The 15,765-nt window shown below is 45.0% G+C and overlaps 1 protein-coding gene across 3 annotated transcripts in view; it reads left to right on the forward strand.

Annotated features, from left to right (window-relative positions):
- The first annotated feature begins 6,197 nt into the window (after nt 1–6,197).
- The window catches only part of PANK1 (pantothenate kinase 1), a 31,890-nt gene continuing 22,322 nt past the window's right edge, over nt 6,198–15,765 (forward strand). Inside the window, exon 1 of one of the 3 annotated variants that reach the window (XR_014219602.1) lies at nt 6,198–6,470. Coding sequence is in view for 2 of the 3 variants with exons in the window: in XM_082222118.1 (XP_082078244.1) it covers nt 6,230–6,470 (241 nt within the window). In the remaining variant the exon portion in view is untranslated. Of the gene's footprint in view, nt 6,471–7,333; nt 7,493–15,765 lie in introns of those variants that run through there. The other 2 variants (XM_082222118.1, XM_082222119.1) reach the window with 2 other exon arrangements.

Raw genomic sequence — 15,765 nt, forward strand, 5'->3', positions numbered from 1 at the left:
TTACACACATTAGTACCATTCCTATTTATCTGTTCCCAAATTACCCATGTAGATGAGAAACACAGACATAAAGTTCACAGTAGGAGCCAAGTAAATGCCCTGCTGCAGAGTTGAAGGTAAGCAGGTGTGCATCTGTATGGGAAAGCACAGCCCCTTCTAATAGCAGGAAAGAAGTAAGGTAAAGGTAAAGGTACCCCTGCCCTTACGGGCCAGTCTTGACAGACTCTGGGGTTTGTGCGCCCATCTCACATTTATTGGCCGGGGGCCAGCGCTGTCCGGAGACACTTCCGGGTCACGTGGCCAGCGTGACAACGCTGCTCTGGCGAGCCAGAGCCGCACACGGAACGCCGTTTACCTTCCCGCTGGTAAGCGGTACCTATTTATCTACTTGCCCCCGGGGGTGCTTTCGAACTGCTAGGTTGGCAGGCGCTGGGACCGAGCAGCGGGAGCGCACCCCGCCGCGGGGATTCGAACTGCCGACCTTTCGATCGGCAAGCCCTAGGCGCTGAGGCTTTAGCCCACAGCGCCACCCGCGTCGGAGGAAAGAAGTATAGCCATTTAAATACTGAAAAATACAGTTTTCACATTAAATGCCGGGAATCAAATCTTCAAACGTATTTGTATTCATACTGTGCTAGATATTACACTGACTGATGCATTCATGTCAACACGGTAGCGAACTCTACAACATTTTGTTCATCTGCATGGTGTAAGAGAGATCTACAACCCTTCAGATTTGTTTGGATAAAACCAGGCTTGTTTGGATAAAGAGGAGTACTATTTACATACAGTTACACCAATGAAGAGAGAAGTAGATTTTATTTTTTTATAAGCAGATTGCTTTGATGACTGTCATTTAGATAATATGGCTTCTATATAAAGACCACATAAACACCCACACCATGTATATCAGGTGTGAAAAGACCCACTTCACACTTCATTCGGTGATTTAGCCTGCAATCATAGGCATGTTAAGGAGGGATAAAGTCTTATTGAACTCAGCAGGCTTACTTCCAAGTAGGAACATAAGAAAATATTATTAGGGTTGTGTTGCATATAATGCAGTGCACTTTCCACAGCTGCAAACAGTGATAAGTTATAGGGGAGCTGGTACAGGTTTAGCATTCTTTGGATAAGAGAACACTGCATCAGACTTACAGTACCTTTATAATATTTGTTTTATTTACAGGGGCTTTTTTTCAGCCGGAGCTCAGTTCCAGCACCTCTCGGGGTGGGGGGCACCATTTCCTGTGGCATGCGGTCAGCAGACTAGAGCAGGGGTCGGCAACCTAAGGCCCAGGGGCCGGTAGTGGCCCAAGAGGCTTGTCTAACCAGCCCATGGTGACCTCTGCCGCCTGCTATTCCTGGTGCGGCGTGGTGCGGCATCAGGACCGACTTCCGGGTTGATGGCACTTGCGCATGGGCACTCCTCCGACCCAGATGTGTGCCGGAAATAGCGCGTGGGTTGGAGGAGCGCCGAAAATAGCATGTGTGAATGCGCACAGGCACTCCTCTGACTCGGAAGAGAGTGCGTGCGCCCATGCTCATGTCAACCCATCTTCTGATTAAGGTTGCCAACCTCTGGACTAGAGGGACTAAGCTAGTCCCCTAAATGTTCCTTTGGCTCTTCCTTCCCAAACCTGGGAAGTTTCTGCTCGGCTTAGGGAGGGAGGTGCAATGCTCCAATGGGTCCAGGAACTCTCCTGCCACCTTCCCAAAGCTTTGCGAAGGAGGCAGAAGGGCTCCAGTATCTTGTCAGAGCCTTGGCATCTCCTTCCCAAAGCCCAGGAAGCTTCTGCCTGGCTTATGGAGGGAGGCGCTATGCTTGGGTGCAGGACATCAAGACATCATGCTGTTCTCCTATGGAAAATTTCACTGCACACCACTGACCATTGCCATTCTAAGAGAACAAGGAAGAAGTTCATGGTGTGCTCCGGCACCTCTTTTTCTAGAAAAATGACTGTTTATATATAAGTAGAACAGAAGCAGAGGCAAAGCAGCCCTACTATAAGGCAGCATATCTGCTACTCTACATCAGATAATCAGAAAAAGATCAGGCACTGCCTCATGAGTTCAGAGTTATCTGCCTCCATTTCTTCTGCCCCTTCCAAAAGAGCAAAATGCATTTCCACACACACACGCATACAATCTTCTTATATCTGGGTCATCCCTCAGCAGGAGAGGTGTCATCCTGGCCAAAAGCATAGAGATCCCTATCACCTAATTAGCTCTGACCAACCTACTATATATTATTAGTTATTAACTAGCAATAAACCTAACAAAGTGTTGTAAGAATTTTAAGGTCATATATATATTAGATGTTCATAAATGTACCAATTAAACACATACAAATGTGTAAACTACATGTCTGAAACCCACAGAAAACTCCTGAAACCATTTTCTCTCTCCCAAAATGACCTCAAATATTTCTCTGCAAGGTTGAAGGAAATGGGAAATCTCCCCACTGTCTTTGCTCACAAATCCTGTGTTAAGGGCACGTTTAAGATATGAATAGGGTGTGAGCCCAGTAGTTATCATAATGAAAGAATGGCCAGGCTCCCCAGGTACAATGGTACCTCTGGTTAAGAACTTAATTCGTTCTAGAGGTCTGTTCTTAACCTGAGGTACCATTTTAGCTAATGGGGCCTCCCGCTGTTGTCGCCGTTGCGCGATTTCTGTTCTCGTCCTGAAGCAAAGTTCTTAATCTGAGGTATTATTTCTGGGTTAGCGGAATCTATAACCTGAAGCATCTATAACCTGAAGTGTCTGTAACCTGAGGTGCCACTGTAATCCAGTCAAGTGACCGTTAACAGGTAACCTGGCAGACATGTTAAAAATAACGCACTGATTTCTGTTGTAGTCCGCCCCTTCTGGGATACACCCCTTCTGTGATGTATGTATGATGTTTGTGGGGGTGGTCTGGAGTTTGAGGGCGGGCAATTTAAAAAGTCTATATAATGGTGGTCACATCTTTGTTCTGGGTCCCTCCCCCCTCCTGTGTGTGGGGGGGGAGAGCACCCTGTTGCAACAGCTTTAATAAAGATCAGGCTTACTAGCTGCCTTGCTTCTCAATATTCTCTGGTTGGCCTCTGTTATTTTCTCCTTCCATTAGAGAACCTAAAAAGAGGAGACTCTATATGGGCTCTTGGGTACCCCATAAGGGAAAAGAGCAGTTTTTTCTTATAACACGAAGGAATTGTCAGTTAACTGTGTAACAATGGTGGAAGTTCACTTATCTTGGATTTGTTACCCACTATCTATAATACATTTTATCATCATATTTATTGTACTCAAAATTAGAGTGGTTAAAAAGATGTATTTTCCCATCTTTGGCATGCACCTTTATCAGTGAAGAATGAATTTGATCCATGTTAGTGGCTCTGAATATAGAAATTTGGTGGTAGTTGTTGCCATACTGACATAGAACTGAAAAGTATGTTTATATTTGACTCACAGGAGTTTGCAAAATAAGATGTGTGAAGAACGGTGTGATTGTGTCCTTTATTCATGATTCACACTACTTAAAATACAATTTGCACATTTTAAAAATGCACCCACATTAGAAAAGGATTCTGTGGAAAAAGTAATGGGAGATGTGACTCCATGTTGTATTACGCAGAAAGTGTGCCATGATGTGATCATGTATTTGCAATATTGGCCTTGGCTCAGGGGCAGAACTGTGTGATCCCTAAGTTGGCTCACGTGCAGTGGGAGCCACCTATGGAAGTTGATTGTGCATAGACAGGATTTCGTAATATCTAAAAAGAGAGGCACTAGAAATCATGCCCTTTGTCCTTTGAGCTCTTCGCTCAAATCTACAGTGAAAGAACTGATTATGCTTATTCAGAGGTGAGGGAAAAATACTGAGTTATCACTTCACTCTCCAGGGTTAAGCTTTGGCACTGAAACAATAACAAAGGGTCTAGGGTTTAATCCTCACATTAAGCATTACAAAAAGCATAAAGGTAAAGGTAAAGGTACCCTGACCATTAGGTCCAGTCGTGGACAACTTTGGGGTTGCGGCGCTCATCTCACTCTATAGGCAGAGGGAGCCGGTGTTTGACCGCAGACAGCTTCCGGGTCATGTGGCCAGCATGACTTCTGGCAAACCAGAGCAGCACACGGAAACGCCGTTTACCTTCCCGCCGGAGCTGTACCTATTTGTACTTGCACTTTGACATGCTTTCAAACTGCTAGGTGGGCAGGAGCTGGGACCGAGCAACAGGAGCATACAAGGATGTAAATCCTGCCTTAGCCACAAATTCAGGTGGGTGAATCACAATGGCTCCAATTCTAAACATCCTTATTGGGGAATAAGTCCTGTTGAATTAATTGGGACATACTTCTGAATAAATGTGCACAGGATTCAATTGTATTTATTGGCCTTGATTCTCCATCTGTGATTTTCCTACAAAACTCTGCATAGGAAATAAGGTGTAACATGTACAGTGACTTGTACAAACACTGAAACCTGCAACTGACTATAGCTTATCAGTGTCCACATTGTGAGAACATACTGCAGAAAAACTTGATTGTGCAATCATTGCGTGACAGTTCAAGCATAAGTCGCAAATTGTTATTGCACACAAGGGATTTTGTAAAGTATGAAGTAGCCCTAATGACAGCATATTACTTCACAGGATTGGTGAAAGGGATAAAAATCAATCATTATGGGGAAATACAATTTGCAAATTACAACTGTGTCAAGCACACACCAATATAAAACAAGGAAGATGTCCCCATCTGAACCCTTTTCCCTTTAGGTGCATCCATTTATTCTCTTTGTAAACTGTTTTGAGGTATTTACAACCAAATGGTCTTTACATTTTATGAAATAAACACAATCCACAGTGGCAGGAAAAGGACATGAAAGAGACCAAGAGATGAGGGTGATAAAACCTGCACCAAGTAAAACTTCAGGACTGTGGATAAAGATACCAAACAGATACAGTGGTACCTCGGGTTAAGTACTTAATTCGTTCCGGAGGTCCGTTCTTAACCTGAAACTGTTCTTAACCTGAAGCACCACTTTAGCTAATGGGGCCTCCTGCCGCCGCCGCCGGAGCACGGTTTATTTCTGTTCTTATCCTGAAGCGAAGTTCTTAACCTGAAGCACTATTTCTGGCTTAGTGGAGTGTGTAACCTGAAACATCTGTAACCTGAAGCGTATGTAACCCGAGGTACCACTGTACTGTCAACAAACAAGGCTGGGAATGGGAGGTCTCTTGGGCAAGAGAGAATTTTTGACACCCATCAAGTGGAAATGGCATTTTCTGCAAGTAGGGACAGGTTGATGAGTAGGAAGGATATATTATTTTTAGTTAAGAACAAAAAAATCAAAACGAAACCATGCCTTTCAAACAGCTCGAGGGAGTCAGTAAGCACGCTTGTATAGCGATTCTGCCCCTGCTGAGAGAGACGGCTGAGTGGAAACTTATTTGAATCGGGGGTTTCCTCAGTCCTAGTCCAACAGTGCAAGCAATGCCCAGCAAGGACTTTTCGCTCCCCTTTTACCAGGTTTGTCCTTTCCCCTCAAATGGCCTGCAACTTTTCAGCGTGTGAGTGGTTTTTTTTTTTTGGGGGGGGGGGCTTTGAGGAAATTGTGGCTCCCTAGCTGCCGACCAGGGCTCAGCAACCATCTCCATCCCTCCAGCTCAGCCTGCTTCACAGGGTCGTTGTGAGGGGGAAGCCAGGAGCTGCGCCTTCAGCTCTTCAGCAGGAAAGGCGAGAGCTGTCAAGAAGACGCGAGGCGTCCTGGGAACAAAAGGTCGCGGAGGGTTCTTTCACCACGTTCTGTCTTCCACGCGAGGGCGAGCTAAGGAGTCCCTTATGTGAGACACGAAGTGCGCGCGCGGAGGAGGAGGGGGAGCGCGCTCGCGCTGGAATAGGCGCAGTCCCGCCTCATGCACAGGCAAAAGCCGCGCGCGAGAGGGAGAAGGTGCCTCCTCAGGACGACACCGCCGCCGCTCCAGCTCTGGAAGGAGCCGGGAACTCTGCGGCTGCCTCCGCCCCTTCTCGTCAGTCCTCCCTCTCGCCTGCGGAGGGCAGGGCGCCTGCGCCGGGGAGGGCGGCGCATTCCGGGCGCCGGGGAGCCGCTGTGGGGAGGCATGAGCGAAGGCGGCGGGCGCTGAGAGTCTCCTCCCTGCCTCGCGCGCTGCAGGGGAGAGGAGGACAAAGAGGGAGCGGGCGAGGGGCCGCCTCCTCCCTCCCCACCGTCGTCGTCGCCGCCATGGGGGAGCGGCTGCGAAGCCAAGCCGGCGTTTCCTCGGCGGCCGCGTCGGCCCCCACCCCCACCTGCTCGCTGCATAATGGGCTGCTGCACAACGGCTTCCACGGGCTGCCCAGCAATGGGGAGGCTCCCGCGCGCTCGCTGCTCTTCCGACAGGACCCGCCGGTGCCCGGCCAGGGCTCGCCGACGAAGAAATGCCGGACGCGCCGGAGGATGGACTCGGGCAAGAAAAACAGGCCACGTAAGTGAGGAATGCGGAGAAGGGCCCGCCTCGGGCTGGGGGGGGGGCAGCGCGGTTCGCCTTGCAAGTATGCACGCGCGCATGCATCTGTGCATCTCTAGGCAGGCGCGCATGAGCCCACTGCATCGCGTGATGCAGCGCAGGCCAGGCTGTTTCAGTCGTGTGGCAAGCAGCCCTGAGTCACCACCATTCGGCCACCGCGGGGCGGGGCGGGGGGGGGCTGCCTTGTGAATGAGGCGAGGGCGCTTCTTGGCTGCTGGCTTGCTCACGTGTGTGCTGTCAAATGTGATTGCCCGTGACGAAATCCAAGGCTTGAAGAGCAACGATTTGATTGCTTAGCTGGCTGCAGATAATAATCTCATATGCATGCACATATATATGCATATATATATATATATATATATATATATATATATATATATATATGCATACACACACACACACACACACACACACACACACTGTGTGTGTATGTATACACACACACCCATACATACATACAGTATTTTAAGGCAGGAAGGAGGTAAGATCAGAAAGGCTGATTTGCCCTACTAGCGGGCTCGTTATGCCTTTTTCTGCCTGAAAGGACCCAATCGTTCCTTCTCATTGTTTGGTTTTCTCTCTCCAAAGAGCTCCTCCTGCGCGCGCGCTCCGCCAGCGGCGTGCGGCAGCCTCCTGCTCGAGCGCACAACAATCAGTTCATTAAGTACCGTTTCGCTCCGACCAATAGGGCCGCACTCCCGGCGATCACACCCACTGATACCACGTAGGCCGGTCCCGCGGCCGACCAATGAGGAGGCCGGGAGGGAGTGGGCTTGCCTCTGTTTCTACACCGCTGAGTGCAAGTCGCTAAAATGAGAGATTTCTCAATTTACAGCCTGCATAAATGTGACCTTGCTAAAGCGGATGCCGATTGTTGGGGGTGTAAAAGACGCGCAGGCTTGGATTGTCAGCCTCCTGGAAGCCGGCTCTCTGTGCCTTTTAGCAGCTCAAAATGAAGCTTATAATTGATGAGAGGCATTGTAAGTAAATGGCATTGACAGTTGAACTTCATTCTCTCTCTGCCTTCCATTAAATTTAGGGAAAGCATTTTAAGAAAAGAGGAAGGTTTTGATTAGGTGGCAGAGTTAAATTCCAGTAGGTGAGACTGTTTTGGATGAGTGGGTTTTAGTTGATAATCAGTTGGCTTTTTTTCACCCCTGTGGTTCTATGCAATTTGTTTCCTTTTTTATCTATAATGCAGAAATCTGAGCTCTGTGAGATTCACCTGATCTGCATGCATCTTGGGGCTCATGTATGTGTGTGATTCCCCCCCAAAAAAAGTGAATAATCAAGAATAAATAGAAAATCACAGCATATTTTGCCCCTACAGGGGGCCTTGGAAGTGACTGAAATGGTGAGATTAATTGCCTGTTCCTAATTTTGTTTACATGGAAGCCAGGCCCATTGTTTTGAGTGGGACTTGCTGGTTGGTATGTTTAGGATTAACAGCATTGAGCTGCAATGTAGACTTGTCATTCTTCTGCTTTTTTGTTTGTTTGTTTTAAGGAAAGCCAAGCACCTCTCTGGATAACTTGCTGAGCCAGAAAATGTGCACTTATACTCCAATTGAAAACAAATACGCGAGAGTTTATTGTTATCTCATTATGTAGCATCATCGATGCATGATAAGAGAGAGCAGGCTAGCATGAGAGATCAGTTCTATAGTTGGGTAAGAGATAGAAATGATAAAGTAAACCTGAGCACATGGGAATCACATATTCACTGGATCTGAGGTTTAAATCCTGTTTCACACATGGATTTATTTATTATGGCTGACAGCACAAATACAGAAATTGCATCTCTTCTAAAGATGAGTGTTTTGCCACTGACTATTGTATCAGAATTTCATGAGCTGCTTTGGATGAATATCTTCTGTAAATAATACACAGCCCTACTGTGGTGGTTAAGCCTAAGCATCCCTTCCTTTTAAGGTGGAACATACTCATCTTAAAAAAGGCAAAATTTCCAAAGATACTGTTCATTCTGATGCAGGTAAGTTAGTAAGACTACATGGAGTCACTCAAGTGCCAATTGACTCTTTTTACCCCTCTGGAGTTGATGGGTCTGTGTCAGTGCCATTTTTTCCTATTTCATTTCCTACAGTAATTTAAAAAATAGGAAAAATATGCCCTAGTATCTGGAATACTGTCTGTCTGCAGGTTTACAGAGCTGGCCTACTACATCCTCCCCCTCCCAATTTTGTTTACTATGGGTTGCATCTGGCTAAAGTCATGCTCAGAGTAGATCTATTAAAATAAATATGCTTATATTAGTCATTGTTAACTTCAATCCATTGATTCCAGTGGGTTTACCTTGAGTATGAGTTAGTCAGATAGCACCCTGAAGGTGTACATGTCTTTCTATATATCAAGCAAAACTAAAAAAAAGTTTTGCACTGTGCATTTGGTCATTTGATTTCTGTAGATTGTACATGTAATCTTCAAACAAGGCTTGAGTAAGCAAAGGTGAAAGGAAACTTTCTAATTCCCTTTTGTTAAGTTGTTGTTAATGTCATGTTTAAACATTGTGTTTAAGAAAAATAGTCAAAGACAGTGTTGCATTTCATCTTCAACAAATGCAAAGCGGGATGTTTTTATTTCTCTTTCCTTCTGATTTTAATGTATATATGTGGGATATATTGTCCTGGGCAAGATAAAGCTACTGACAAATTTAATAAATGAAATAAATAAATATTAGGCCAGTACATTTGTGCTGATAATGTTAGTTCCAGTTTATACTCAAATGCAAAGTTTGTTTGTTTTTTAAAAATTCTTTGCAAAGCAGGTTGCAACTTCTGTTGTTTTACACAGACCTTAAAGATACAATAACATATTATTTTAATACTTTTTTTCTGAAGAGAATGGGCAGAAATAATGTAAAACGACAGTACAGAATTTTTACACTGAGATACATTTGGGCCAGCTTGGAAAAAAAGCTCTGGGTGATTCTCCCCGGCCCTCATTAATGAACTAAAATAGAGAGCTGGCACAGAACAGATCTGAGTAGAACATAACAATGAAAAACCCGGTCTTACTGGTTTAATGTGATTATTCAACATTGGCCTGCAAAGGTGCTTGTTAGCTATGTATGTTAAAGGGTGCAATGAAAATTGCATCAGCGGTTTTGTGGGAAGGGAACTTGCTAATGGAAAGGTCTTGGTAACACATGCCTCCGACCACTAATTTCTTGCATGGCACAAAACATTATTATTTTTTCAGTGTCAAAAAAATAAATAAATCAGTCCAGTTATAATTTCAGAGCTATATAGGCATTAAATGTACTCTAGCTGAGATCTCTCCTTTTTTTGGTAGCAAGCAGCATGGAAACCCAGACCTGTGGAGAAAGAAATAAATGGACCTCATGTTGCGTTATGTTGAAACTCTATTTGGATTCAACAGATATATTCCATTGCATTGTGATGGAACCTTCATTACTGGTCTCAAGATGGAAATTGTGCTGATCTCACGCTGGGTAGCCAGGTGATGTCTATGGGTTGCATCTGTTTAGAGCAGGGGTTGTCAACCTGGTCCCTACCGCCCACTAGTGGTAGGATTCTAGGTGGGTGGTAGGGGTTCTATGGCACAAGCTGAATTCTTCCATCGAGCACTGGTGGGTGGTAAGGAAATTTTTACCATCAAGAAAGACGCATTAGTGGGCGGTAGGTATAAAAAGGTTGACTACCCTGGTTTAAAGTGTTTATTTTGTTCAACCTACTTGTGGTTCAGGGTTCCCTTGTGCAGCGGCTTCTTAGAGAGTGCTCACAGTTCTTCAGTGCATGCCATGGGGTCAGGCATGCATCCCAGTTCTGGAGAAAGAACTCTGAGCTGCCTAGCTTCCTTGCAGAGACTGGTCATAGCCACCTCCTTGGGCAGAGGGAAAAACAAGAGAAAGAGTTATCCAATAGTAGCTGTGGCAGGTGGTACCGTTGTAGTTCGTTTTGCTTTCTTCTCAAAACTATAACTTCTCAAAAGTTTTTTTTTAATCAGACGTTCCCTGGTACAGCTGAGCTCTTCCAGCTTGCATGTTCCAGAGGGCATTGCACAAAGTACCTTGAAAGGTGGGGAATATAAAGAGATGCAGATTTGAGTCCAGTGCTTTGAATCAGGGCAGGGCTGACCAGCTCTTTATGCATACGAATAGGCGATATCTGTTTGTGTATAGAATTGTCCCTGAGTCTATATTTCTGTCTGTCTGCCAGAAAGCACTTTTTCCGGAGTGGCAGTATGCAACTGCTTTTCATGCTTTGTGTACCTTGGCTACCAAAACAAACTCTTTTTTTTAAAAAAAAAAGCCTGTACAGAAACTGGCTGCAAACCGATGCAAATGAAGTAGCCTTATCTGAGGATTCAAGAGTTAATGCTTTTGAATGTTCCCTTTCATGCCCCAGGATTATAATTTAGTTGAGTAGTGCTAGTCAAATAAATACTGCACGTATTTCCATTCTCTGTGCTCTCCTCACAAAAAACCCAAAAAAAAACCCCAAAACACCCCAACCAAGAGGGTTTTTCATTGGTGGTGGTGGTGATAATGGTGTTATTACCTATAAAATGCTCAGAAATTCTGCATCTCTGTGGAGAGCAGAGTTGACTGTAAGACTTTCCAGTGCTTTGAACATATTTCAGTATGCTGGCAATCATTTGTAAAACCCTAAATAGCCTGGGTCCTGCACACCCAGAAGACTGCCCTCACTCTTATATTTTATTTTGATATTAATGATTCTCTTAAATATTCAATCCAGTCCATAGGCTTCCCTTCAACTTTGAAACTATCTTTTTCTAGAGGCTTGACTAAAACCACTGATGGGACGGAGAATGGGGGGTGGGGAGGGAAATGGCATTTTGTCGCCTAGCCCAAGCCCTCAGAACCCTGATCACATTGCAGAGGGTTGGACTAGATGACCCTTGGGGTCCCTTCCAATGCTTCAATCCTGTGATACCATAAATCCAATCAAATAATTCCTCATTCTAGAAAGCACTTTAACAACCCTAAACTGGACAGTGTTAGGTGTTTTTTGTATCAGTGAAGCAGTCTAGGCTTGATTCTAACCTGCATCATGTGTATATGTATGAATGATGCATCTGTATATATATGAGTGATGCAGGACAGATTAAACATCATCGTAATCATCATCATCATCATAATTTATTATTTATACCCCACCCATCTGGCTGGGCTTCCCCAGCCACTCTGGGCGGCTTCCAACAAAATACATTAATGCATCAAACATTAAAAGCTTCTCCAAACATGGCTGCCTTCAGATGTCTTCTAAAAGTATGGTAGTTGTTCTCTTTGACATCTGGTGGGAGGGCGTTCCACAGGGCAGGTGCCACTACCAAGAAGGCCCTCTGCCTGGTTCCCTGTAACCTGGCTTCTCGCAGTGAGGGAACCACCAGAAGGCCCTTGGCGCTGGACCTCAGTGTCCAGGTAGAACGATAGGGGTGGAGACGCTCCTTCAGATATACTGGACCGAGGCCATTTAGGGCTTTAAAGGTCAGCACCAACACTTTGAATTGTGCTCATGAAAACGCAAACCCAATGGTGTTCAGCAGAGTTCTTGTGTTCTGCTGCAAGTCACCAAAACTGAAGAAATCAAGAGAACTACCTTATTGGTGGTGACTGTTATTATTTATTACCCACCTTGAGGTTAGGTGTGTCCTATGTACTTGTTAGGCAAGTGATTACATCAGGACTGGAGGGGGAAGCAGTGTCATCCCTCACAACCATGTACTTATTGTTATTATTATTACCCCATTTCTTACCTGCCTTTCACCATAAGACCCCAGAGCAAGTTACAGCAATTTAAAACTATAATATTAAAAACAGCTTAAAACAGATTGCAGTCGCAGGAATAGGGTGAGAGGTGCAGTCTTCTACTTCTGACTTCCTACACTTCTTGACTGCATGGTAGATGACTTGCAATGTGTTGAAATAACAAATGACCTGGTGTGATCTTACTGTGTGCAGTCTGAACATTAAAGTATTGTGTGATGTGCAGCAACCTTTGCTTCGTTGTTTGATTCATGTCTGCATGTAAAGTTCTAAAAAATAATAATATATGAATGAATATGTAAGCATGCATTTTCTGGGGCGATAACCTTGTTGCTATGCACAGGGTTTTCCAGCAAGGGAGAAAAAGTCATGAACTTCGTACATAAAGATCTCACCCTTGTAGGCCATCTAGATAATTGCAGAACTACCCATTTCTTGCTCTATACCCTCAATCAGTAAAGTAGATTAGAATTCCCTACTCTAAATCTAGATAGCACACACAGCTCGACTGTTTCCCCCCCTTCCCAATTCTGGACAATTAGCCCAGTTTAAAGTGCACCCGGGAACTGTGTTAAAGGTACTCTCACAGTATCCACAAATGAACTTTCCCCTAGATTGTCCAGCTGTTAGCAGCCATCAAGTTAAGTGATCCTTGTAATCTTTTAGATACCTCCTGTTTGCTTTAGACCTCCTTCTCATTGAGGTGGCAAACATGGGCCTGAGCTGTACCACTTCAAAATAGCACGTGGGGCTCACATGATTGAATTGTCCAGAAAAAAGAACTTCCCTGCACATAGGAAGCTAGATGTCAAGAGAAGGCCTTCTAACCGAGCCTAAGCTTGTGGGGGGGGGGGAAATTCCTTTTTTATGTAGGATTCCCCCCATGGGCATACCATCATGCATGCCCCCACCCCCAGAAGTATATGACTTCGAGAACTAAGCCACAGTCTCATGCTTTTTCTTTGAATGGTTAAGAGTGCCCAGAGTTGGAAGAGAACTTTGAGATTGTCTAATCCAGGCATGGTCAAACTTGGCCTGCCAGATGTTTTGGGACTGCAACTCCCGTCATCCCTAGCTGACAGGACCAGTGGTCAGGGATGATGGGAATTGTAGTCCCAAAAACATCTGGAGGGCCATGTTTGGCCATGCCTGGTCTAATCCAACCCCTGCCTTAATTCAGGATGTGTAATGGAGGATGCAACTATGTTATCCCATTGTGTCTCTGCTAAATACCTCTTGTAAAATGAGAGCCCATCACTGCCCTTGCTCTTCCCCTCAGACCTTAAACCCTCACAACTGGAGGTTTTGAAACTTTTATTGATGAAGTCGGTGTAGCATCCCAACGTGTGTCTACAGGTTACAAGCAGGTAAAACATGACAGAGTCGTAAAATACATGTGTAGGCTTACCTAAGATGTTTATCCGATACTTGGCTTGGCCCCTGCACTCTTCCTTTTGAAGAGCAAGGTGTGCACAGCTTATTCACATGCTTGATGTCCTGAGCCTCAGGGCTGGGCAAGCAAACAGGAACTCCTCCATAGAGGCTGGGCTAGCATGGCCTGCTCACTCAGGCGCCTCTGCGTCCTTGGGAGATGGAGGTTGTGTTGATCTAGCCTACTCATAGTTGGGCTTGAACCCAGGCACTGGAGCCACCGCCGCAGCTGGTGATGTATCACTTGGGGTTTTCGATGCCATGGAGGCAGGCTGCTCTTCTGACAGGGCCCTTCCTCTGAATCCAGATTTCCCAATCCTCTGGGACCTTCCCCTGGGTCAGAATCCTATAATGGCACCAAGTTATCACCCCCTCCCACCCCACTAGGATTTCCCCTTGTTCAGCCTCTCCTGGCTCCTTCCACTTACTCTCGTCATCCAGCCACCCTCTTCATGATGACAATCGCCTCCTGAGGTATCCTGTTTCATTGTGGATCAACCCTTAGCAGTCAGAAGTTTTTCCTAACTCTGCTGCCTCCTTAATAATTTCCCACCTGTTAGTTCTAGTCTTGCCTTCTGGTGCAGCACAGAACAAGTTCCCCCTTCTACCTGGCAGCTGTTTTCCATTGTCTAACAGGTTAAACATATCCAGCTCCTACTGTTGTTCCTCACATAGGATTTGGTTTTTGGACCCTTTTATATCCTCGTCCTCCTCTTTCAACATTCCACAGTTTTATAAAAGCTTTTCCCAATCGGGGAGGGAACTCTGGCCTGCAGATCTATTTAGGGGTGCCCATTTGGCCATTTCAACCAAGCCCTGTCCACCTGTCCGAGATGGAGGAGGTTAGGATCCAGACTACCAGTTGGAGCCAGTTCCCCATCCCCCCATTAGATATTTTGGACTACAACTCCCACCTGCTCCAGAAAGCACTGGCATGTCAGCTGAGGCTGATGGGAGTTGTAGTTTTTTAAAAAGGCAGGCGGATACTTAGAACTGGGTTGTGCCAATGCAAGTTCCTATAACCTGGTACAACATGAAATAACAACAGTAGTGGACACCTCCCATCTCTCAGGATTTTGTTAAAGTAATGAGATTAGGCAAAGGAATTGCTAACAAGTTCTTCTGAACAGATGAGAAGTAAAAAGAAGCAATCCCAAACAATGCAATGAATAATGTTGGTAAGATAATTTTAGATAATATAAAATATTCAGTGATTTCATTTAAAAGACAGTTGTATAGTGCTAACATTTTAATTGGATTTGTTAATAATGGGTGTGTGACATTTCAGTGAGAAGTTGCCAAGGGTGCAGGGTGGGGTGTAACTTCTCCAAGGCCGTGGGAATTTCACAGCATTAAAGGCATCTTTTAAATCTTATTTTCAATCCTAAAGGATAGATGCTCTTAAAAAAACAAAAAACAACCAACAACAATCCCAAACCCAAGAAAACTAATAATCTTAGGATATTCAGGTGCTATCCACAAGCTGAAACCTGTGACTTGTTATGTTACAATTATTGTAATGAAATAAATATTAACCAGTGTGGTACAGTAAGCATATAGTATTGGCCTGGGGTTCAGTTTCCATTTGGCCACAAAACTCAGCCTAGCCTATGTTTATGATTGTTGCTCCCCTGATTTCCTGCGAGATGGGAGGACAGTAGAAATATAAATGGGATAAAATAATAATAGTAAGCCAGAATGTCTGGAATCAGAATGGGTTTTATCAGTTTAATGTCTATTATGTATATGAGAGAAGACGTTAAACCCAAACAGATCTATGTACTCTGTTCCCAACAAAACTGTTGCTGGAAGAAATAGAATTGTCTTTCAGAAAGCTTTTGGCCTGTCTTCTTCAATGTGTGCCCCAAAGGCCTTGCTTGGAGAGTAGGTCAGGATGAGCTAATCCAGTGTGGCAATGGATATATACACATGGCACATGGGAATACATAGCACGTCAGGCGCTGCAACCCTCCAACAGTTTGACTTCACCCCCGAAGGCGCACTCCTCCATCACCTCCAAGACAGATGGATGCCAACAAGCAATTAACATAAC

The sequence above is a fragment of the Podarcis vaucheri genome (genome assembly GCF_965113315.1).
Source record: "Podarcis vaucheri genome assembly, chromosome: 5".
Taxonomy (NCBI): Eukaryota; Metazoa; Chordata; class Lepidosauria; order Squamata; family Lacertidae; genus Podarcis; species Podarcis vaucheri.